General features: G+C 32.7%; 2 protein-coding genes and 1 long non-coding RNA gene across 36 annotated transcripts; all 3 read left to right on the top strand.

Annotated features, from left to right (window-relative positions):
- The first annotated feature begins 2,462 nt into the window (after positions 1 to 2,462).
- LOC102583239 (uncharacterized) lies at positions 2,463 to 6,331 on the top strand. Its single transcript, XM_006338296.2, has 2 exons — positions 2,463 to 2,957; positions 5,981 to 6,331. Exon 1 carries the CDS (start codon positions 2,575 to 2,577, stop codon positions 2,953 to 2,955), a length of 381 nt encoding a protein of 126 aa, XP_006338358.1. The 5' UTR covers positions 2,463 to 2,574; the 3' UTR covers positions 2,956 to 2,957; positions 5,981 to 6,331.
- Positions 6,332 to 7,351: 1,020 nt separating this feature from the next.
- On the top strand, positions 7,352 to 14,742 carry LOC102580542 (uncharacterized). Of its 34 annotated transcripts, none has more exons than XR_001472889.1 (10): positions 7,352 to 7,523; positions 8,527 to 8,681; positions 8,772 to 9,304; positions 9,404 to 9,453; positions 9,580 to 11,018; positions 11,286 to 11,553; positions 11,860 to 12,757; positions 12,954 to 13,661; positions 13,760 to 13,818; positions 13,913 to 14,742. It is a non-coding gene; the product is annotated as an uncharacterized lncRNA (long non-coding RNA). The 34 variants fall into 34 exon arrangements; XR_001472906.1 differs by having other exon boundaries at positions 8,772 to 11,018; positions 11,860 to 11,899; positions 11,981 to 11,988; positions 12,095 to 12,757; XR_001472927.1 differs by having other exon boundaries at positions 8,772 to 11,018; positions 12,954 to 13,043; positions 13,310 to 13,388; positions 13,522 to 13,661.
- Positions 14,743 to 22,116: 7,374 nt separating this feature from the next.
- Positions 22,117 to 23,847, top strand: LOC102580219 (transcription factor TCP17). The gene is made up of 2 exons (XM_006338295.2): positions 22,117 to 22,214; positions 22,594 to 23,847. Exon 2 carries the CDS (start codon positions 22,679 to 22,681, stop codon positions 23,528 to 23,530), a length of 852 nt encoding a protein of 283 aa, XP_006338357.1. The 5' UTR covers positions 22,117 to 22,214; positions 22,594 to 22,678; the 3' UTR covers positions 23,531 to 23,847.
- Positions 23,848 to 25,369: the final 1,522 nt, after the last annotated feature.

The following is a 25,369-nucleotide window of genomic DNA, read 5'->3' as shown; positions in this document are numbered from 1 at the left end:
AGGACCTATTACCTCCCTAGACTATTTAATACCGTATTTTTTACCCCCTGAACTATTTAATAGTGTATTTTAAAGGTATATATGTGCCACGTGGACACATTACTATTTATAATTTTGCATTATTTTTTATGTCCACGTGAGCAAATATATATGTTTAAAATGCGGTATTAAATAATCTAGGGAGGTAATAGGTCCTCATGAAAGTTTAGTATCGCAACAACAAATCCGACCAAAGTTGAGGTATTTTTCAAACCCTTATCCCTAAAATATTAAAAATAAAGTAAAAGCAATTCTCTTCGTTAATCATACACACAAATCATTTCAATCTGCTTTTCATTTGTGCATTTTCTTTTCCCATGTCTAGAGCATCTTATCTCGCTTATCTCATGTTGTCTAAAATTAATGCTACTTGTATTTTATTTCGGAGAACCTCATTTCTAATAGAGAAACTTTTAGGAATAGCAAACATAAAATCATATTTACGCTCTATAGCTATAATTTTGCTATTTGCTATGTTGCTATGGAGCATCTAATTTGTATACATCGCGGTGATTTATATGAATCGGGTGTTTGTGTCTATAAAAATTGTGTTTGTATATGTATATGTTCTTGTGTTAGGCTAGAGTGGCGAGCGAGATTATGAGAGAGGAGAGAGGCGAGCAAGAGAGGCAGAGAGTGGAAAGAGGTGAATTGTATATGTATATCGGTTAGATAATTGTATATATGTAACTTCTATGTATATGTATCAATGATTGTGTATGTGTATATCTGCATAAAATCTGAATCGTATACAATTGTATCATGTTAATATACAATTGAATGTTTGTATATTAAATGTCTCCCTCGCTTTATACAAACACAAATTATACAAATACTTTGTATAATTTGTGTTTGTATAAAGCGAGCAAGAGAGATTGGCAAAATAGAATTGGGCAGAGGAAGATTTGTATTAGTATAATCATAAGTGTATAGGACGGAGAGATATGTATTTGTATATACTCTCTCGCTTTATATAAACACAAACACAATTTATACATTTGTGTTTGTATAAAGTGAGAGAGAGAACTGAGAGTGGTGAGTGAGATTTAGGGGGGAGAGACGAATGACAATGTGTTTGCTCTGAATCGAAATTAAATGAAACTGCAGCCATAACATTTATTTTGAATTAATGATTTGCTATAATACACAATTTTTCCTTTCTAATATTATCGCTTTTAAATTATGAAGTTTAACTTATAATTTTTCACTTACTCTTTTTAAAAAAAACTTAAAACCATTTTTAAATTTATTTAAAATACTACAAAAATGCTTAAACTTTATTTTCAATTAAACAAACTTAAATAAGTCAATTTAAGTAGACATACAATCCAATGCTACATGAATATTTAGAGGGTGTTTGAATTTGCTTAAAAGTTAGTCAAACCTACTTTTAAATAAATTTTTGATTTTGGAAGTGTTTGACAAATATAAAAATAACTTAAAATAACTCAAAAAATGACTTAAAATTAGTTAGAAAGTGTTTGACAATGTTAAAAATAACTTAAAAACCAAAAGTAAGTCTCCTCCTACTTTTTTTTTAACTTAAAAATTATTTCAATTTGATTTTGTATTTTTGACTTAAAAACTATTTTTAAGCCAATCCAAACAGACTCTTATTCATGCGTGTTAAGTTGTTCGAACATCCTAACTTTTTCTTTTAGAAATTTGCTATTCCTTCTGTTTCTCTTTAGTTTTCATACATTTTAAAAATACTTGTTCTAAAATAGCTGTCAATTTATATAATTAAGAGAAAATTAATTATCTTTTCCAACTTTGTACTAATATAAATTATTCTAGAATTAAGAGGCACTAATGTAAATAAAGATAAGAATTAATAAGGGATTTATTGGTCAAATAATATTTATTAAGATTACGAACCTTATCATCAGAGGCGTATCCAGGATTTTGAGATGATGGGTGCACTGTTATGTAAAGGTTGATCTATGATATAAATTTGATCGGTTAGACATTTAGATTTTTACTACTAAAAATCGTTAAAATTTTAAAATTCTAGGTCTAAAATTAATTCTTATATACCAATTACCACTTAGAGAACTGTTATCTAATTTTAGAAAGAAAAATAAAACAAGATAAATATAAAATTCAACTTTCTAACCTCACAGAGAGAGGTGCACCTAGTCATAATCCCATTATGTGATACTTGAAGTGTGGGTTCACGCATCTATATTTCAATGTTTTCTTAAAATTATAACACTACTATATATGATTTCGGGAGGAGACCATGGGTTCACGTGAACCCGGTGACCCCCCTTTAGATACGCCTCTGCTTATCATGAAAACTAAAAATGAACCGAGGGAGTAGTTGATAAATTTTCAAATTAGAATTTTCTAGCACCTTTTTTTTTTCTTTTTCAATTTATGTGTATTACTCATAAGAAAAAGGTTTAAAATTTAAATAAAACATTTGAGAAACAAAAATAAGCAAGGCGATTTAGGTCCAATTATCCCTACCCAATTTCAAGACATAACATTAAACCGCAAAATCAAACAGATCTCATTGAGCAAATTTCTTCAATGGCTTCGTCAGGGAAATCGATGATCCAAACCCTAAAACGGTTCATGAAGAAGCCATGGGAGTTCACCGGACCTCAAACAAGCCCCGAGTATTTAGGCTCTGTACCCAAGGCAACAGAGTACAGAATCTTCTGTCCCGCCACTACCCAATCTCAGGCCATCATCCCCACATCCGATCCTGAAACCGTCTTCGATATCAATTATTATTCTCGTGACCAGAGGCGTAACCGTCCTCCAATCAAGCGCACCTTCCTCACCAAAGCTGATGTTGAGAAGATGAGGATGGAGTACAAGTTTGATGTCAACGATTTTCCTAAGCCTTATTTGACTGCTAAGGTTGAAGAGGATGAGAATGCTATTGGTGGTGGCTACCAGAAATGAAGGTATTTTTTTTTATAATAATAATTGGCACGAACTGAGCTACTAATATTCCCCCAAATGAAGGTATTGGGATTCAATTTTAGGGGTTTTATCATAACAGTTTATTTATCATTCAACCGTGTATGCCATCGTTATCATTGCTTTTGTACTATGTTTTATGTGGACCTATTTCCTCCGATACTGATAAGTAATTTGCTTTCAAGGCACATTCGGAGTTCTCTAAGTCCTCATTGTTTCCTATAGATAGTAATTTGAGCTGGATAGCTGGTGTTCTGATTTAGGAGGAATTTAGAACTTCTATTCAATCACAATTGTTGGGGAGTTATCACATTTGTCTTGAATTGGTGGTTCTTTGGTTCCTTTTCAGTAAAGACTTGTAGACATGTAATCTGAAGATGTAGTGTCCCCACTTGCTTTAAAAGTGCAGTGGGTTTGGAGGAAATGTTTTTTTTTTTGCGGTGTTTGGTTGATTATGGAAGAAGGTGACGTATGGAAGTCGTACAAGGTGTAGGATGGTATGTAGGTTGTGTTTGTGTGATATCTTCGAGTACTAAATGTTGAAGACGATGCTTAAGGGTTAATTGAAACAAGTGATATCAAGTAAGAGTTGAGTTAACTTTGGGAAGGAAAATGAATGCCATTTGATGTTTTAAGCACTTGACGAGATTTTATCCATTCCCTCCCTCTCCTAGTGGGAAAATAAAACGGGATGTAGTGGAAACTTTGGTGGCAGTCTATAATGAGAACGTCAAGTAGGTTTTAGAAATATGCTTTTTGGGGTTTATTTGAAATTAGATTTAAAAGGAGGAACTGTTTAGCTAGGTTTGTGCAATTTGAGCATTATTCTTTTTAGGAATATCTGTTGGGAGTCTATCAGATGAAACACAAGAGGGGTATATCAACACATAAGAAACCTAAAATTTGAGAGAGACATGCAATTATATTATAAAACTTTAAAATCATGAGGGTTTAAGTCTCTCTATCCTCAAAAAGCTATTTCACTCCCAACTATTTATCCAACCCCCTTCCCTTAGCAGTTCCTAATTCCCTATTTTTCTTGTTCACTTTATCTTTTTTAGAAATAGATTTTTCCATTTCAAAGTAGAAAAGAAAGTTGTCAGAGTTTGTATAATGTTCAAGTAAAAGGAGCTTTTTCCTTTCTTTACCTGAGACCTTGTTGTCTATTTATCCAACCCCCTTTCCTTAGCGGTTCCTAATTCCCTATTTTCATCATTCACTCTATCTTTTTTAGAAATGGATTTTTCCATTTCAAAAGTAGAAAAGAAAGTTGTCAGAGTTTGTATAATGTTTAAGTAAAGGAGCTTCTTCCTTTCTTTACCTGAGACCTTGTTGTCTATTTATCCAACCCCCTTTCCTTAGCGGTTCCTAATTCCCTATTTTCATCATTCACTCTATCTTTTTTAGAAATGGATTTTTCCATTTCAAAGTAGAAAAGAAAGTTGTCAGAGTTTGTATAATGTTTAAGTAAAAGGAGCTTCTTCCTTTCTTTACCTGAGACCTTGTAGTTGCTGCTTCTATCCTTCTCTGCATTTCCTTTCCGTAGTTGGTGGTACCCTAACCGCCCTTCCCTCCAACCGAATGGTTGCTCCTTTCTGATAACCTTTCCATTGCCTCCCATTTGTTCTGCCCTCCACATTGAGCTACTGTTGCCTCCTTTTTGGCTCTTCCAAATGAAGGTTGCTTCCTTCCTTGCTACCCTTCCCAAAACTTAGCTTTTGACGGATGCGCCCTCCCTTCTTTCCCTACTGTCATGAGCACCTTTGACCCCTGTTCTAGTTTTTCTTCTTTTTCCTTTTCTAATGTCCTTCCCTCTGCGATTGTCTCTGTTTCTTATTGTTGGCAAACCCCTAGTTTCAACCGATTTAGAAGTTTCAAGTCTTCTCCTTTACCCTTTTTTACATGAGAAAGACCATATTACAGCTGATAGTAATGGTGTTAATATCACCCAATTAAACATTCTGTTCAAAGTTTGACTACAACTGATGCTTTTAACACAAATAATGTGCTATTACATAACCACATGTGCCAGAAAGACTTAAAATTGCAAGATTGGCTTCATCTTTGGTATCACTTAATATCTACCCCAAATAGCACTAGTTGATAAGGTTTTGAAATGGGATTAGCTTAATCTGTTTGGGTATTGACTAGTTTGATGTTATGTTATGCATTTTCTTCTTCTTTTGTCTTAAAGCACCAGATCATCTCTGAGCACGAATTTGAAATCATGTAGTGTCTGTTTATTTGTTTGCTGGGTTGAACAATTGAAGAGGATGATTCAGGTGGGTCAATAGGTAATAGTGAATGAGGTTTGTCAAAATGAGGTTATTATTCTAGTCAGGTTTCCTAATTTATTAAGAACTGTATAGAAAGTAAAGTTTGTTTTGCTTTCTTTTGATCACACCAAACAACATACAAGGGAAGATAAGTGCTTTACCAGAGGGAAGTACACTAATCCGTCCCCTTACCTCCCTAACCTATAGTTATGATGGTTGGGTCTTCTGGTCAGTTCAGTGTTATCACAAGCGAAAAACGCAAAAAGGCTCCAAGCTCTGTTGGGGCTGTAAGCGCAAATAAAGCGTGAGCTTTAATGGAAAAAAGTGCGAGCTTTAAAAAGCACAAATGGAGAAGAAGTACAAATATAAATGTTTACTGTTTAGTCCAAGACTTATTATAATAAGCATGAATAACAAATATATGGACAAAGAAGTGGAAAAAATTACGGTAAAGTGAAATATCAATTGTTTAGTGTGGCTTCTCCTGGAGACGCTTATTGGTAAGGAAAGTATGTCTTAGAGCCTTGATGACACTGAAGTGCACATTAAGCAATGCGAAACGCTCAGCATGTTTTGCGTCTCGCTTCAGGGCTTATGGAAAAAAGTAGCATTTTTTTTTTATCTTTCCAAAACTACTATTTCTTTTATAGTCTTGGAGAATTCAATTTTGTTAACCGTGTGCTGATATTATCATATACAAATTGTAACTACTTGAACTCCCTCTCTATCAGGCTTTGTTCTTGTGGCGAAGACTCCACTTACTGTCAATAATGGTAGCTGATGATGTTTTGCAGTGTCAGCCAAGTGTATTGCAAATGTACTCCCTTTTTTAAAAATGTTGAGATATATATATTCTTGGAGTAATTTCCTTTGGTTTTAGAGTGAAAAGTTTCACCAGTTGAATAATTTTTTTGATTTAGCTTATGCGGATTGTTCCATGTCTTGTGCTTGAAAGAGTGAAGTTAGTCGAACGTCGCATCTGATTAGCTATAGTCTGATTTAGATTTCCCAAAGGTAATGGTGTTGCAGCTTTGTCTGATATCATGCCATGGAGTTCAAGAAATAATGAAATTTCAATTTTAGGTTTGGCTACTGAAATTGGTCATATTCTACTGGATTTTTTACCACTGGAATCGACTGAATACTTCCTCCTGCCAGGAACATTCAATCCTAACTTCTTGAGTTGTGTTTGTGCCAATCGCTTTCTGATCTTTTATCTCATCACATTGTCATCATTAGTTTCCAACTCCAAAATAGAGTTTAGGGTTAAAATGAAACAAAATTAAGTTAGAGTCTGTTTTTATTATCAATAAATTGAACAAATTGATGGTATAAAGTATCTTTCGTAATAACTTCTTTCACACACAAATTTGCACTAGAAAATAATTCAGCCAATTACAATAACAACGTATCTATTCAAATCAATTAAGTGGGGGGTTTGAAGGTAGAATGCTCATTATTTTTATCATTATCTATTTGAGATAGAAAGTCTGTTTCGAAAAGATTTTTGATTTAAGCAAATCAAAGTATTAATAAAACAAAAAGCACACACGAAAAAAAACAGTTTGAGTCAAAAAGTTAAAATGAGAATAAACTCTTGTCGTTAAATAAATAAGTACTAGAATAAAACATTTCTTTTCGACACTAATGTCCGATAACATATTCTACAATTGTTTGATCTGGTAGTATCTACTTTGTGGTGTATTTGAGATGATTAAAAAAATATATTCACATTTAAAATGGTGTTAATACTCAAGTATATGAAAAATATCTAATTTGTTATTGTGTGAAGTGCAAGTCATTTTACTAGTTTAATTTAAATAAAACAATATTAAAATTTTGGAATTTTAAAATGTATAAGGTATTAATTAAGAATTTTATAACTAAGGATTCAAATTTTGAACCATAAACTTTATATTCTGAATGAACCTATAAAAAATGGAGAAGTTAAAATTTAAATTATATAGGATAATATCAAATTTCCCATTATGTTTGGATTTGTAAATAGACTTTAGTTATTAAAAAATTAAAGAAATATTAGAATTATAAATTTGCAAAAAATTAGTACTATATTTGAATTATTAACTAGTAAATACGTGTTGTATTAATTTTACTTCCGCGTGTTCAGAAAGCTATGACCAGCTGCTCAAGTGAAAACTTCTTACGCTACCATCGGAATGATCTCCGATCAATTATGCCGCCGATCTAGCTGCTTCTTCTATCCATTAAAAAGAGAAATTAAAAAGAGAAACTCAGAGAACTTGATGTTGTCAGGTTGTCTTGAATTTCTCGCATGCCTTCTTTTCAAGAAAAAATGAATGACTTGTTGTTTTTTTGAAGTTACATTTGTATTCTTAGAAAAAATAAAGAAATTATAGTTTTTAAGAATATATTGGCATTGAATTTCAAGAAATTAGGTTGTTATTCTCGCAGTGTCTGTTAAGGATGTTCGAGAATTTGTTTTTACCTTTTTAGGGAGAATGCCTGAGGCTATTTGGAGTTTAATTCTGTCATTATCTTGTATGATTTCCAGAAGGATTGTTAAGGGGTTGGTTTTCAACACCTCGATTCAGGTACCACGTAGAAATTGAACGGAATGTTGTGGAATTATTCTTGAAGTCTCCACTCTTACAACTTAAAACAAAAATTAAGTAGTTTAATTATACGAGTTTGTGATTTGTAGTAAATTGAATGAAGACACTCGATCATAAAGATTTGTGTCATGTAAGAGAATAGAGAATTATATGGTTCATCTTTTCTGATTTTGTTAATGTTTTGTGGGCTGCTGAGGACATCATAATTAAGTGAGTATGGCAAGGCTTTCATGCAGTTTTAATTGTTAAGACCAATTGCACCTGCAAATTTGTGTGTTGCTTGCTCAAAAGGCAGTGACCGGTGAGCTCTTAAATGAATTCTATAGGTTCCTTTGTTAACTTCTTTTGATGACGAGGGCATATGCTTTATATGAAAGTTGATACTACTGTTTCTCTTCTTTAGTATGATGCTCCATTCGAGTATCATAATTGTTTTTCCAAAGGAATATTCTTATATCACAACTCTTATTTTTTTTTTCCATGAGATTTACTTGACTGTTCTTCTTATGTTTGTTATTCTATAAGTTGTGTACTCTTAGTTTGAACTTAATTTAAGTTTCCACTAGATATATGTTACTATTGGCATTGGGACCAGCTATGTGCCTGTTTCTTTCGTCTCCTGTTTATGCTTCCTTTTTGTCTGGCCATTTTAACTATGGTTTCGTATGCTTGCTTTACACCAGATACATCAAATACAGACATTAAGATGAATTGCATACTTTCCCAGCAAGTTTTGTCTTTAAAGGAGAGGCTCTCTGAGCTCTATTTCTAACGTGTCTTTGTTGGAAATTGTTACCAAAACTCACGGGAAGCAAAATGGATATCCTAAGATTTTTAGGTAAAGTTCTTTTGAGTTTTAGTTTGTAGCATCCATTAGGATAAGTGTAAAACTGCTAACTTGGTCTTTGTTCTTGCCATTGTTTACCAGACGGCAAGTGTTTGTACCTTGGAATTGATGATGGTAGACAAAATGTTGGTACAACAGGTAATAAAGAGTTGACTACTGTTTGCTAATAAGGTAATTTCTTGGGATTTTTCTCTTTGCAATCATTGTTCGTGATGTATTTTACAACTGACCAGTTTGAAGGAAGCAAATGCTCTTCAAGTACTTCTAGTTTTCTCACAATTCGGAGAAATAAAAAATATTGATTTATATACTTTATACTTCTAAAGCTGTACTCTGTCATGATTGATTTTTGGTTTGCATATATAATTTTGGAAGCCCAAAGAGGGTCTTGAATTCTCCGTAAGAGTCTCGCCAAAGAACCTCCCTTGTGCATCCCAGTGTCTCCTTGTTTGAACTATCATGCATAATTCCTACAATCGTGCAGAAACTAGAGCTGTAAGGAGACTGCATCATTCTTCAGAAGCTATCTGGTCTGAGCTTCCATGGCAGTCATCCCATCAATACGATTAATCTTCCACCCCAAGTTGTGGTGGCGGTGGATTCTCTGATGTAAGGTAATGTTATCAAATTTCTTGGGAGGGTTAGGTCTCTTTCAGATTTTATCTCAATCAAATATGTTAGTTACTCACACGACTTGATGTTTCTCCCTTCAGGCCAAGTGTGAAAATGAAACTTGTTAATTTGCAGGTCCTTCAATATTTCTGTATCCACTTATTTCAGTATATTTTTCTGGCCAAAGAAAAAGGAAAACTAAACTTTAGTTAACATTTACTATATTGGGTTCTTGTTTTTTATGGTGTTTTTGTTTTCCTTGACCTTCGTAATGCAGATATCAATTCAAGTTTTGTTTCCAAAGGACCAATACATAAATTACTTAATAACATAGTGATGAGTTTTGACAGTGCTTCTGACATTGAGCAGCAAAGTAGATCTCAGATATATCCACTGTTTTTGTTTAACCTAACTGCCCAAGATCTGTACATGATTTGACTTCTGGAGCCTTCAAAGACCTCTGTGGAATATAAGGTGAGATTTTGTGTTGGCGTTTATAATTTAGTTGTTTGGGGTTTGGGAAATGAGTCGGAGTCTTTGGATTTATTTATGTAGAATTGAGTTTGTTCTCTCATTGCACAAAAACTTCATGCTAACGCAAACCTAACTTTTATATCTAGTACTTTTTTAACCACCATCAAGAATACTCTTAGTTATAAGCCTCAGATAACCAATCCAGATATTATTCAATTCCAAAGCAGAGTTAATAATCCCTTCTCATGTAGCTGTGTTGATGGGAAATTCATGGGCCATCAGTTTGGTGTGCAGGTCAACTATTACTACTTATCCGAGAATCGCTCGTCTTTATTGTTCGAACCTTACAACAGTTGAAAAGTTGCAGGAGTCTAACAGTTATGATCCTAAAATTGTTCCTGCAAATGCTATAGTAAATATTATTGTGAAGTGCTCTTGTGGGGATAGTCATGTTTCAAAAGATTACGGACTATTTATAACTTATCCTCTTTGCACTGACCAGAATTTGGTTACAGTAGCCAATGAATTTAATGTCCCACAGAAGTTGTTGGAAGACTATATCCTGAAGCAAATCTTGGCATTGGATAGGAGAAGTACCACTGCAGGATAAATTTCCAGATCTCATGTTACTATCTAGCAACCCTGAAATTGTTGCGTCTGATTGTTGGTCCCCCCAGGGTTGGAATCTAAACTTCAGAAGGCACTTAAATGATTGGGAGGTAGAAAGAGTAGTTGACCTGCTAAAAGAAGTGGATACTTTTGGTGGGACAATAATGGAGCCTGATAGACTTAGATGGAGACACAGTTCAGAAGGAAATTTCACTGTAAATAAGTTATACAAGAGGGAGAATAGCATTATGCAGGAGGAAGAGCTAAAGATATGGAGAAATGTCTGGAAGAACATAGCCTCTACACAAGTGAAATGTTTCATATGGCTAGTGGTAAGAAAGGCATGTCTTACTCATGAAGTGTTACAAAAGAAGGGGAGAGTTGTGGTGACTAGATGTTTTTTGTGCAATGAGACTAGGGAGACAAACAATCACTTGTTCCTACACTGTAAATTCACTGCCCAATTGTGGAACATGTTTTTCAGTCTCACAAAGACAGTGTGGACAATGCCGGAACATACAGCCGATCTAATGAGTTGTTGTATGAAAAGAGGGGGAAGTAAAAGTCAGAAAAATGGTGGAGGATAATATCCTCTTGCATATGGTGGTCAGTCTGGAGGGAGAGAAATGGAAGGTGTTTTAAAGACAAAATCAGATCAGTCCATGATGTGAAATGGAACTGCCTGGAGAGTGGAGACTTTATTTTTTTGGTGTAAACAGAACTGTATAAAGGAAATAGAGGAGTTAGTAGAATTTCTAGGATCTTTGTAAAGCTAGAGTCTACTTGCTTTGTCACTTGTTTCTGATGGTGGCCAGCATTCCCAATGCTGAAGAATACAACATTACTAATCCTCAAAAAAAAATATTAATCACTGTCAGTCTGGAGGGAGAGAAATGGAAGGTGTTTTAAAGACAAAATCAGATCAGTCCATGATGTGAAATGGAACTGCCTGGAGAGTGGAGACTTTATTTTTTTGGTGTAAACAGAACTGTATAAAGGAAATAGAGGAGTTAGTAGAATTTCTAGGATCTTTGTAAAGCTAGAGTCTACTTGCTTTGTCACTTGTTTCTGATGGTGGCCAGCATTCCCAATGCTGAAGAATACAACATTACTAATCCTCAAAAAAATCTTGGCAGGGGAAGTGGTCTGGTTTTCATTCCTGGAAAAGGTAATTGATCTCTTTACCAAGGCTTCTATACTCATATTCTTTGCATATTTTAAGTACAATTAGTCAAATTCGGATGAGGTTTTACAGAAAGGTATGCAGAATCATTAAAAGGGAACCTGCTCATTGTATATTATCGGGAAGGAATAATTTTGCATACTACAATCATAGTGAATTTTCGAATGATTTGACATGTATGAAATAAGTCAAAGCTTAGAATTGTCACTTGAATATCTGTTACTATATATGCCAAGTGGTGGCTGATGTTATAGTTTTCTTTTAAATCTCGATTTCTGAAATTTATTGCAGATCAAAATGGAACTTATCCACCATTAAGAACTTCGTAAAGGTATTCTCCAACCCCAATTAGCTCCTAATCATTTCATGAATGCTATATTGGTAGCTAATTGTTGTTTCTTGCTTTTCACAGCTCAAAAGGTTGGCCTTTACTGCTACAGTGGCATCGTTTTCAACTTATCAAGTCTGAGGTATCAAAATCGCTCTGAATGTGATTGTAATCTACTAAACATTGTGTTATTGACAGGAATCTCAGGTGGAGCAATAGCTGGCATACGGGTTGCAGTAGTTCTTGTGGTAGTCCTTTTAGTGTCTTGCCTGTATCTTACCTTTTATAGAGGCAGGAAAACGGAAGAAAAATTGTTTCTTAACTTGGAATCTTACAAACACAGTAGTAATAAGCATGTTCCTGGTAATTTTATTGATTTCAATCTTACTGATGTATGCTTAATTACCCGTCAAACTCTATGGTGGAAATTCCTGTTTCTTGTTTCTCATTTCTCATTTCTATTGCCTTAGGAATGAGGAATCATCATCATCTTCATCATAATGACTTGTTAGAGATATTACTCTATTTTCCATTCGTTACAAAAATATAAGCTTCCTGCAATCGATCCTGGTTAATGATAAAAGTATGTCAACTGTTCTGTGGAAGCAATGTTTTGGTTCATCCTTTGAATAAGCCTTGTAATTTCTTTAAATGACTCGGGTCAAGCAAATTTTGAGGATTCTTCAGAAGGGGGACCTCTTAATAAGGGTGCTTCTCCAGAGGGTCCAGAGGATTGCTGTGGATAAATCTGTAGAATTTTCATATGATGAACTCGCTAATGCCAGTGACAACTTCAGCACAGCCTACAAGATTGGCCAAGGTGGTTTTGCTTCTGTTTACTATGGAGAGTTCAGAGGCGAGGTTCGTTATATTATTCTTGTTAGATTGAAATGATTAGCAATTATTCGGTTACTCAGATTGATCATCGACCTAGTTCTAGCTGCTTTAATATGTCACTGTTGCACCATTCACATAGTTGCCTTGACTTGGCATGCATTTATTTTCCATAGTCAAAGTTACTCGTGCTTCTAATCTCCCTTGTCTCAATAAAATGCAGAAAGCTGCTACGAAGAAGATGGATATGCAATCAACAAAAGAATTCCTTGCTGAATTGAAGGTTTTGGCACATGTTCATCACTTGAACTTGGTAAATTCATTACTCATACTGATATACTATCTTTTCTTACTTAATTATAACCTCTTTGGCACCTGCTCCCAGTCTATGGGAAAAAAAATCAACATCATGGACTCATGGTTGGTTAAACTTGCAAACTTCAGCTATCTTTGAACTTAAGTGGTAATTGTAATGCAATTTTCAAAAGTGGTCTGAGCCACTTAGCTTGATAATGTGATACTTTTCATAGTGAAAGTCAGGATTGGTGATTTAACTCTGCCATACTTGAGATTTAGCAGATCTGCTGATGATGAATTCATTCACTCCATATGTCATAAAGAATATGAGGTAATATTTCACGTGCTGAAACAATTGCAGGTACGTTTGATAGGATATTGCATTGAAGGATCCTTGTTCTTACTTCTTAGTATACGAATACGTTGAGAATGGAAACCTAAGCCACCATTTGCGCTATTTTAACTATGGTTTCGTATGCTTGCTTTTACACCAGTGACATCAAAGTGCAGCCATTATATCATGCTTTCCCAGCAAGCTTTGGCTTTAAAAGGAGAGCCACTGAGCTCTATTTCTGACATTTCTTTGTTGGAGATTGTTACTAAAACTCACAGGAGCCCTAATGAATATCATAAGGTTTTGAATGTAAAGTTCTTTTGAGTTTTAGTTGGTAGTATCCGTTAGGATAGGTATGAAACTACTAACTTGGTCTTTGTCTTTGTCATTGTTTACAGGACAGCAAAGTGTTCGTACCTTGGAATTGATGATTGTAGACGAGATGTTGGTACAACAAGTAATTCTGTATAAGCCTACCTGATACATGAGTTTGATACATGAGGTGTGTTGTTTGCTAATAAGGAAATTTCTTGGGATTTTTCTCTTTGCAGTCATTGTTCATGATGTATTTTACAACCAACCAGTTTGAAGGAAGCAAATGCACAATAAGTACTTCTAGTTTTCTCACAATTCAAACAAACAAAAAATATTGGCTTACATACTTCATTTCTAAATTTGTACTCTGTTCTGATTGATCATTTGGTTTGCAAATATAATCTGGAAGGTCAAAGAGGGTCTTGCATTAAGCGGCTCTACGAAGAATTGCCCTTGTGCATCCCAGTGGGTTTGGGATTCATCTGAGTTCCCTTAACAAATTGAATGCAAGCGATGGTTCATTCAAGCTCTCAAGATACATTTCAGGTCCTGATGTTTACACAGTGAGGGTATACAGGACCCAAATTGATGTATAAGTATCTTTTCTACACTTTGTCTCCCTAACAACCACTGTTTGATTTGCAGGTCATTCAATATTTGTGTATCCACTTAGTTTAGTATAATTTTCTGAATAAGGAAAACTTATCTTCGGTTAGCATTTACCATATTGGATGTTTTTTTCTTTACAGTGTTCTTGCTTTCCTTAACCTTCGTAATGCAGTTATCAATTCAAGATTTGCTTCCGAAGGACCAATACACAAATTACTTAATAATTTACTAATAGAGAAGGCCCTTGCATCAGTTCTGGCCCATTTATTCTGGGAGAACAAAGCTTTCTAGTTTCTTTTGGTTGCAAAACCAAACAGGTCAATGTTACAAGGGCATATAGTGCATATTTTATTTTACTGATTGGAGTGTTGTAATTCTTATTACAATGTTTTTGCTGCCTCTTAGACGACTTTTTCCAGTTTGAACTTTATCTCCTGGTTTTTGCTTTACCCAATAATTTCTACTTTTCTTTAAATAGATTTTGCAGTTTTTTTTTCTTCAAAATTAACATTAATTTTTCATAGATCTAGATATTTGCTACATCAATCTTCTTGGAACCTTGCTATTGTGACATCCTGCTTTATATTGATTTCGATTTCTGACCAAGTACTTTTGAAATGATATGGTTCTTTGTTGTTTGTCTCTGATTTCTTGAAATTCCTAATAGATATTTATTTACATCGGTAATGCTTGTTAATAAGTTTGTGATATTTTTGTCAATGCACCACGAGAAGAATATTTGTCATGGGATGTATGTTTGTCCCCATGACTTTGGTCAGTGATGAGGACTCAAAACAGGATTGTGATAGGGAACATGGATAGGGGTGTTTGTACCCATACAAGCAAAATACCTTGTTGCTTGAATAATGTTTACGTCCTGGTTGTAGAGAGCTGCTCTACGAAACGTCTTAAGAGTTGGTTTTAAATGGAATACTCAAAGTTTACAAGTGTTCCTCGCTCCAATTATAGGAAAAGACGAGACAAACAAGAAAGAAGAGATAAAAGTGATGTACAAAAGCACAAAGTTGGGGGTAAAGCTATAGTATTATGGCCATAAACAGGAACAAAATAAGAAAGACGAGTGTTTTTTTGTTAAAAGGAATAATAGTACGGCAGTCACGCATGCCCCAAAAATCCAACAAAACATTGTTTTATGGCTCACATGTTAACCCAATTTGGAAATGACAGCACTTTTCTTTACCCTCAAGTAAACTCAAGACTCTTTTCGTACAAATCCAACTAACAAATGTTTCAATTATTTCTAGGTCTATATCATATGTCTTTCCATAAAGTAGTAGGTGGTGTGCTTTATTGCATCCTTGAAAAACTATAGGAAAAAAGAGAGCCCCCTTTCAGTTCTTCATGATTGACTTGTAGATCCAGGAACATATGAAGTTAGTAACGGAGCTAGAAATTTTAATATTTAGAAAAGTGAGAAAATTAATGTCAGCTTAAAGTTATTTCTATGAGTGTTCCAACCTCTCTTTCTTTTGGGCCATAGCCACTAGTTTGCTTTGCTTTCCAAAGAGCAGTACTTATTGAATGTTGTGTCTTAAAATTTGTCTCATCTTGGTTATGAGTTGTGTATGATAGAGAGTAATTTAATTTTGTCCGTTTTAAGTCAGTGAAAAGAAATCCTAAAATCGAAGAGGGTGATGTATCAAAGTGAGATTGAATGAGTAAGTGTCAGTGGCAGTGAATAATGCAAAATATAACAGAGAAACTGAACTACTGCTACTTATGTCGTAATAATCCCAAGACATAACTATTTAAGACCTTTTGTCTTTCCTTCTGTATTTTCCCCTATTTCTGCACAGATTTAATTATGCTACTACTCTTTATTTCTATCCTGCAGTATGATTTTTCATCATTTGAGAATCAGCTCATATAGTTAAAATTTGAACTTATTTGAAATCATAGTCTTTTATGTGATATAATTTGACTAGCTTACTACAGTATAAGAGAGAGGAAAAGATTTTGGGAAACTTGCAAACATTTTTTGGACAATAGAAAGTAGAAACCCTTGAACATGACTAAGCTTAAGATAAAATTGGTTCTTGAGTCGATCCTTTTTGTCGTTATAAGAAATTTTGGTTGGTGTGATAATTTTTTATATAATTAGGTCCCTTGTGGTTTATGGATTCTATAAAATGCAACTTACGGAGTTCTTGTTTGATTATTTATACAGAATATACAAATACAAAGTTTAGACCTAAATTATCAAGTTCTACCAAATTTGTAGGTGAATTTTATAGCTCTGCCACTGGCCTCGTAACATATGTCAAACAATAAGATATCCATTACAAGTGCATATATCTTTTCTTTCTATTTTTGTTATCACTAAACTGAGTGTCTAACATTTTTTTTATTAATACCAATAAAATAAAAGGCCTAACATGAATAATTACAAGTAAGGCCGGGAAGCTAGATCTTAATTTATCAACTATGCAAATCAGATTAAATGAAAATTCATCGACTATGCTATTAAGATTCCTTTTCCAAATCAGATTATTTTGTTTTGAGGCATTTCATTTAACCGACAGATTGAAAGAGGAGCTTGGGAAATATCTCAAGGGGAGTAAATTGTTTTATGAGAAAGCTATAGTTTATAAATGACTGGGAATAAATTATACTCCCTGCGTCTTACTCCCTCCGTCCACAATTGTTTGTCAGGGTAAGGTCATGCACACCCTTCAAGGAAAATTTAATAGAAGGTGCAATTTGACTAATATAACCCTATTATACCAAGAATACCAAAAGTCTACATAACTTTTCAATTGAACTAAACTATCATTAAGGGCAGAATTGGAAAAAGGTGATTAATTGTTTCTTGATTGTTTAAATTGACAATTAATCTTGGACATCTATTTTTAGTATACCTGCCAAATAATTGTGGACGGAGCGAGTATTTTATATGTCATCCCTTTCTATAAATAGTTGATCCATAATACTCGTACTTGTCATTTCATAAAATCAATGCATAAATTTGCATATTGTTCTTTTTTTACCTTTGTGAGTTATTAGCATTGAAAATATACATTTGACCAACTTAGAAAAGTTAAGAAAATGATTCATGTTCATTGGTTAAATTAATTAATCAAAATAAATTAATTTATATTCATTGATTGAAAACTTGAGTTCCAAAAAAATTAAATAAGGGTAAAAGGGTAAAGTTACATCATTTCTTTATGTAAGTGCAAAGTAAGAATGTGACATATAAAATGAGACGGAGGGAGTACTCACTAGCAATTTCTTCTTCATATGGGTTGTGTAACTAATTACATTAATTATCGAAAAGGAAATATGCCTGACCATAATGTTTTCTGATTGCAGTCAGAGTTGGTAAATTTTTCCTTTTTTTCTGAACATATTTAATCATTAAAGCAATTTTACTGGATGCTTCCAATGAGGTGAGTTTTTTTAACCTACCGACATGCAGAGTCATGACATGAGAATGCAATATATTTTTCTATGTAGAAACATACATACAAATATTTCTTTCCCTAATTATAGCAATTGTATATTGCTATCATAGTTTAGACAATGATGACATATTAAATAGTTTGTCTTAATTTAGGTGGCACAATATTATTTAAAGTGATTAGAAAAAAATTGATCGTAATTTAAAAATTGTAGGATTTATAATCCTTTTTTATATAATATCTAAATATGTTAAATTTATATTGATAATTTGATCATCTTGTCACATAAAATGGGATGGGCAAAGTAGAATTCTATCGAGAATTGCTTGATTTGGAGTAAACACCATACGAGGATAACTAAATATTTTCTTGTTAGAACTAATCGTATTTCATAACCCTTTTAAAAAGAGTTCTTATTGATTATTTGAAATTCATGTCATTTTTTTTTTGAATTAAAAGCCAAATAAAATCAACTGGTGTGTAAAAGTTTAATAATTAAGACTTATAGTATTACCAGATATCATATAGTATAAGTTAATCAGTCAAGATTTGATCAAGAAATAAGCTGCTATATGTGGTTCCTTTCCCAGTTTTAATTAATTTCTAAACACTGACCTTTTGTCTCTTACAACACCTTCAGCAGGAAAAGTCTTAATTGTTGATTTATTTTTTCCTTTTTGGCAACAAAAGTTAGTACTTTGTACTACATATCCATAAGCAACTTTATTCCCCACCCTATAGATATGCTTAATACTAGGTTACTCAATCTGCAATCAAATATGATATGTAAGTATTCAATTTCTCATTAGATTGACGCAAGTTTATATTTTTCATAATAAGGGTCAACATCAATTTCTAGTAAACAAAAAATTACGAACTTTGTGTCATTTTCAATTCTCCCTCCCAACACCCTCTCAGTCAAACTCGTTACACCGAATTTATCTAATGTTATTTGCATCTTCTATGCAGTTTGTAAGGTATTGTATAGAAGCCGATTTACTCTTTTTAGTTTCCCAATTATCCAATGTAAGTCTTAAATGATCAATTGATCATATATATCATTGGGGCTAGGCTAGGGCTAGCTAGCGTATATAGTACAATTATAGGTAGCATGGCTGTAATACTACGTATATACTGTTTAATTTGGCATTGACAAATTGGCCAATTTAGTCGTTATAGTTTGGCCAATGTCACTTTTAATCTGATTTTGGACTGCAGCCCTATATTATTTTCATCATTTATTATAATAATGCTCTAGTATAAAATAAAAACAAGTACTGAAAACTACAAATAACTAAACGTCGAGAGGAAAAGAAAAGTTGGATACGGAATCCAATTCATTAGCTTTTTATCGATGCATTTGATAAAGGTGCCAAAAAAAAAAGTTTCAAACATTATTTTCAGTATAGGGCCGGGTCGGTGGAACTTGCGGCAAAGGATCGAACCAAAACTCAATTATTCCCTACGTCTATTCTATACGTCTTAGTTTAACTGAACATGATATTTAAGAAAATAAAAATATAATTTTAAATATGTATGTAAAATGTTACTGAAAAAAATGTAAATTGAAAAAGAGGAGTAATTGTATATTCAAATGAATGATGAGTAGCTGGGAATAACTGTCTAGTGGCCATCATTGATCTGGCAACTATAAATCACGTCTGCAACGTATAGCATGACCTAAGAATAACCAAATGGCATATCATCTGTCTCTTTTTATTTACTTACTCCTATTCCTAGTTTCTTATTGATTTTCCCCACCTTTTTTGAGTTTTATATACCCTATGTACATCAATGCATAAATATTCTTCGATATCGTTTGACTTAACACAAAAAAAAAATTTAAGAAAGAAAGAAAGATTTTTAATTTTAAAATTTTTGACCCGAAAAATCTTAGATATTTATGTGACTAATTATTTTAGTAAGGGTAAAATGATAATTTTAAAGTGAAATTATTTTCTAATTATAGAAGACGATATTTTTTTTTTTTAGACAAGCTAAAAAAAAAAGGTGTACTTTTCTTCAGTACTCTAATTTCTAACCTAATTTGGTAGTTCTTGGAGTTGTAAGACAACCCTACTTCCCTTACTCTCTCGTGCTTTCCTTGGATCATAAAATATCCTCTCTATTTGTTTATGTTTATGTGATGAAACTCTTTTTTTAAGTCGGTCCTAAATGACACTTCTTTATGTCATAATTCTTTAATTTTGTATCTAGTTAAAAATTGTTGCGTAAATACTCACAAATAATTGGTAGTGAAACGGTAGTACACGCAAGAAACACGTATATACAAACTGTTTGGAGGTTTATAACCACTAAAACGTGGTGAAATATTTGTTCACAAAATTATGTAAATTAAAAACTCATGTTTCCTTTAATATTGCCTCAAGAAATTTAAGTATTAATTTAACTTTGAAGGGTTTGCATGTCGATAAAAATGTTTATATTGAGATATTGCTTTGTATTAGCAGAGGGAAAAAAGAATCCTAATTATACCTCTTTATTTATTTAATTTCGTTCAATTAATTTAGTTAAATTAATGTCATAATTATGTATATATGAGTTGTTGGTCCGTGCAAAATCTCTCTGCAATACAAAATGTAGTGTGGTCCTTGATCTACATATATTGAGTGGGCATTGTAAACAAAATGATCAGTTTGGTCCCTCCTCTTTAAGGGAAAGTCTTCTCCTCTCCCTTTCATCTATGTACCTAATTTCATGTCATGCTTTATTTATTTTAATTTCTTCCACTAATAAACATTATACTTGTGTGTTCCTTTTCTTCTTCTAATTATGAATTAGCTAGCAAATTAATCTATATAAGGGAAAATCCTTGCATACATCTTCAAGAAACTATAGCTCGGACAAGAATAAACTACTCTTTTTGTCTCAATTTATGTGTGATGTTTGACAGCGTACTGAAGTTTAAGAAGAAAAGATTTTTTAAAATTCGTAGATATAATATCCCACATCAATGAAGGATGAGATCCATGGCTTCCTTGTATAACATTATACAGACAATCCTCCTACTTTTGAGTTGAGTTAGATTTTTTTAAAAGTTGAGTTAGACTCAATATCTATTTAACATGGCATTTCTTGGGACTGAATGTTCGAACGTGTGGGTGGTCATGAAGATGATATCCCACATTAGTAAGGGATAAGATCTTTGAACTCCTTGTATGACCTTGGATATTCCTCCACCATTCGAGCTAATTTTTGAAGTTGAGTGAGACAGAAGGTATATTTAATAATAGACAACCGTGTGATAATAAATCATTTTATGGGAAAAATTAAAAAGATAAATATGACAAATAAAATAATATTACTTCCTCTGTCTCAATTTATGTGACTTACTTTCCTTTTTAGTCAGTCTAAAAAAGAATGACACATTTCTATATTAAGTAACAATATTTACCTATAAAATGTCTATTTTACCCTTAATGAAATGATTTACAGTCACACAAATTTCTATCATTCATTTTGGACCACAAATTTTAAAAGTCTTTATTTCTTTCTTAAACTTTATGTTGAGTTAAACTACCTCACATAAAATGGAACGGAGGAAGTATTATTTATCCATATCGTATTAAAACGCTCAACAAATGTGAACCAACCATGAAAATAATTTTTATAAATATCAAATTCATTAAAAGATAATTACATGTAACTTGAAAAATAAGAGAAATTATATGTGCTACAAACATTTTGGAATTGAGATACTTATTGTGTTGAGCTTAATTTGACACAAATATAGAAACAAATTACTTTGAGTTAGTGATAGATATTGGTTAGACGTAATTAATGACAATGGCAAGGCGTGCTTCAGTCGACCCATGTGATATATACGAATTCAACCTTTTGTAGTTGTCGATAAAGCATCAACCCCAACTTTTCTCTACGTGAATAAATGGTCCCCAACATTTTTTTATTCTATTGTCAAAAGATAAATTTAATTCATAATCAAAATGCCTTTTACTAATTAAGGACTTGTTTCTAACTGCTAATTAAACTTACCTCCTATTTTTGGAAAAGGAAAAATATATTAACCATGATAGCTCAGCATGCGTGCTGAGCATTTGATAAGAAAATTGACGGGCACAACATAAAATACTTTTCCCCTTTCAATTTATTTTTGTTAATTTTTTTTAGTCAGAATAAAATGTATTTTTTTATTTTTGATAACTATTTAATTAAAATTTTATATATGATATAATCATAAAATTAAAGAATATTTTAATACATTTAATATATATTTATTTTAAGACACAAAGATTCAACTTAAACTTCGTCTCAGGTTAAAATCAGAACGATTTTTCATAGGGTGTAATAATTATCTGTTAGATAATTCCTAAATTATACGTGGCAAGCTGTGGTCCATTGCTTTCTAATATGTAAATGGTCGGTTGGAGTCCAGCATCTTCTCTCTTACTACAATCAAATTTTCCATATATTGTTTCTTCTCTGAAATCAAAGAGAATTTCTTCTTTGCAACTGTTTGCTGAATTGGGTAAGTCTGTTTACTCTGCTATATATATACTACTAAATTCTAGGGTATCCCAATTTTCATGCTTTTAACTACCTTCATATGATCATTTTTTTTTCCCACTTTCCTTATTAGAGCCAATTTATACAAAGAGAGTATATCTTATCCTTATGAGTATTAATTTCTAAGTGCTTATAACTCTAGCAAAATTTCATGATTTTATATTTTCTCATGGATATATATACCAGTAGTAATATATATCTGCCTTAATTTTCTTTTAATGAGTATATCGTCGATTCTTAACTTATTTGAGATTAACGCTGCAGAACTTTTCTTTTAGGGTATTATAAGTCTTATAATTTCTTGTCTATACTAAATAGATTTTTTTGTATATATGAAACAGAAATCAGGGAAGAAACTTTAGTGTGAGTGAAAAATTAAACGTTAGGGAAGGTGTTTTTTGGGTCAATTATGAGAGGCATTATAAGATGATTACAAGAGAAGAGAAGGCAAATGAGAGCAAGGCATCTTCGTCTACAACATCATGGACAAGGTTAAAGGATCCAAGAATTGTTCGTGTTTCGCGAGCATTTGGAGGAAAAGACAGGCACAGCAAAGTTTGTACTGTAAGAGGGCTAAGAGATCGTCGTGTAAGGCTTTCAGTTCCTACTGCTATTCAATTATATGATCTTCAAGACAGATTAGGGCTTAATCAACCAAGTAAAGTTGTTGATTGGTTGCTTGATGCAGCTAAACATGAAATCGACGAATTGCCTCCCTTGCAAATTCCTCCTGGAAGTTTGAACCCTAATCTTTATCCTATGTTAGGAATTGGAGGTAATTCTCATCAAATTACTAGTAATAAAGAGGGTCTTAATAATAAGAGCATCAATTGGGATGATAATGTCGTTCCATTGGAACCACCTAATAATAATAATAATAATGCTTTGGGCTACAATTCCAATTTTTTGAAATGGGATCCTTCAAATTTATCCTTAGCTCATTCAGAAAATTCATTATCTCATCAACATCAAGATATTCATCACAACTTCAATTTAATGTCTAGTATGCCATTAGGTTCACATCATCAAGTTGTTGTTTATCCACCAGGATTGCCTCAATTTTTCCATCAACATAATATTGTTGGACCATCGTCATCATCAGAGTTTGATCCCAAGGAAATAAACTTCCAAATGTTGAGTAATAATTCCGGTTCAGAAAATCCCATGTCAAGTAGTACTAATTCCTTTAGACATTCTATTGACTCCACAAGTCAATCTATAAGACCTTTCCATTTTCTACCTTCTCAAAATTGTGACGAGACGGAGCCCTCCAATTAAGATCATTTAGTTCCTCTCTGCTCTTTATAACAACTTGAGTTTTTAGACAAAGTACGTATTGGTTATATAATTTCAACATGATACCAAACCAGACATATTATTGGTTGATCGGATGTTTCATTAAGCTATTCAACTTTCAAGATCAGAGCAGGTCATCAACTGTATGTGCCTCGGTGAGTACTGAATAATTTGATACTAGCATTATATATAGTAGTATATATATATATAACAACAATTGTATGTTCTTTTGGTCATAATTATTCCTATATATGAGTTCTATAGCTATAAAAACTCATGATTGGATTGTTTGGGATCAATTATTGCTTCAATGTACTCCAATTTCAAAATGTATTATGCAATATAAAGTTGTACGTACGGTTATTTAGAGACAATATATATATATATATATATATATATTTTTGGCATCACAGTTCACAGTGAAGAAGTTAGTTATGGTTTCATGCAACATTTTCCACTACAAGAAAACTGTGAATTACATGGGGATTTTCCTTGGGATTAGTATGAAAATTTGCAGGAAAATAAGTTTCCTGCGGATTTTCATACTAATCCCAAGGAAAATTCCCATGTAATTCACACTTATTTTGTAGTGAGCTAAATGCATAACCCTAGCAAGGAGCCCTAAGCTAGTAATGGCTTCTTCTTCTTTTAAAATTTCAGCATTATGATCTTTTAGATGCGTTTATGTTTTGTGCACAGACAACTAAAAGAATTAGCTAGGTTTAGTTGACCAGTGGCAGAGCTAAAAACGATGAAAGGGTTCAATTGAATCTACTCCGTTGGAAAATTATGTTGTATATAAGTAATAGAGTAAGTTTTTTATGTCTAAATATAAATAGTTGAAAGTTGGAACCCCAATACTTTTTCCAACCCCCTTATTAATTTTTTTCTTTTCAATCACCTGAAGTTAACTTGCTACATAAGTGATAACTCTCTATATCAATCTGGCTAAATTGTACTGCTATTTTAAAATGAGTTTATCTTGACCATATTTTCTTCAAATATACTTCTTTTATATTTAGATTGTTAATTGTTGTAATTTATACTTTTGATATATTTTCTAAATTAATATTATGTAAATCTATCATCTTAAAAAATAAAATTTGAAGATTATATGTTTAAATTCACCGTAACAATTAGTTAGTTTGGACCCTCGTACTCCAAACCCCGGATATGGTAGAGTAGTTATTGTTGCTGAAGAGAAGGTAAAGATATATAGGGATAAGAGTAGATTTAGTACAAAATGGAAGAGTGTTCGTTAAGTTGGAAAGAGACAGATGATAGATTGAAATTTGAAGTATATAAATAAATACTACAAGAAGTATATGTTATTTTTCCTTGGGATCCAACAAAAAATATACATGTTGTAAGCTTAAAATGGAGTGAAATGAAAAGATAGTTTTGTGGTCCTATTAATAATTCATGAAAAGGATATGACTAAAGAAGATGAAGAGATCACTGAAGAAGTGTGGTACAAAAAGATAATTAGGGTTTTGGAAGCTTTTTCCATCTTTTATTTTTATCTGTGTACGTAACAAAAGAAAAGAAAAAAAAAGGACCACATGCATGCACTGCTTTCATATAGGTAGGTCCCCAGTTGCAAATTTGCTTCTCCATATAATATAATAAATCCAATTTTCTTTTAGGGTTTAGTCTTCTTTCACTTGAGTAATTAATTATTTCTATTTATTTCTGGTGTACTATATTAATATTGGAGCTTGATTATTTTAGAGTTTTATTGGTATTAGGACCCCATTTGGAGGGTGGGTGTGGGGGGGGGGGGGATAGTGCCCCCTATACCAATGATTTTTTCATCTTTTT

The sequence above is a fragment of the Solanum tuberosum genome, unplaced genomic scaffold (assembly GCF_000226075.1).
Source record: "Solanum tuberosum cultivar DM 1-3 516 R44 unplaced genomic scaffold, SolTub_3.0 scf00004, whole genome shotgun sequence".
NCBI classification, from domain to species: Eukaryota; Viridiplantae; Streptophyta; class Magnoliopsida; order Solanales; family Solanaceae; genus Solanum; species Solanum tuberosum.
The sequence above is the reverse complement of the archived record's forward strand: the minus strand, read 5'-3'. Positions and strand labels throughout refer to the sequence as shown.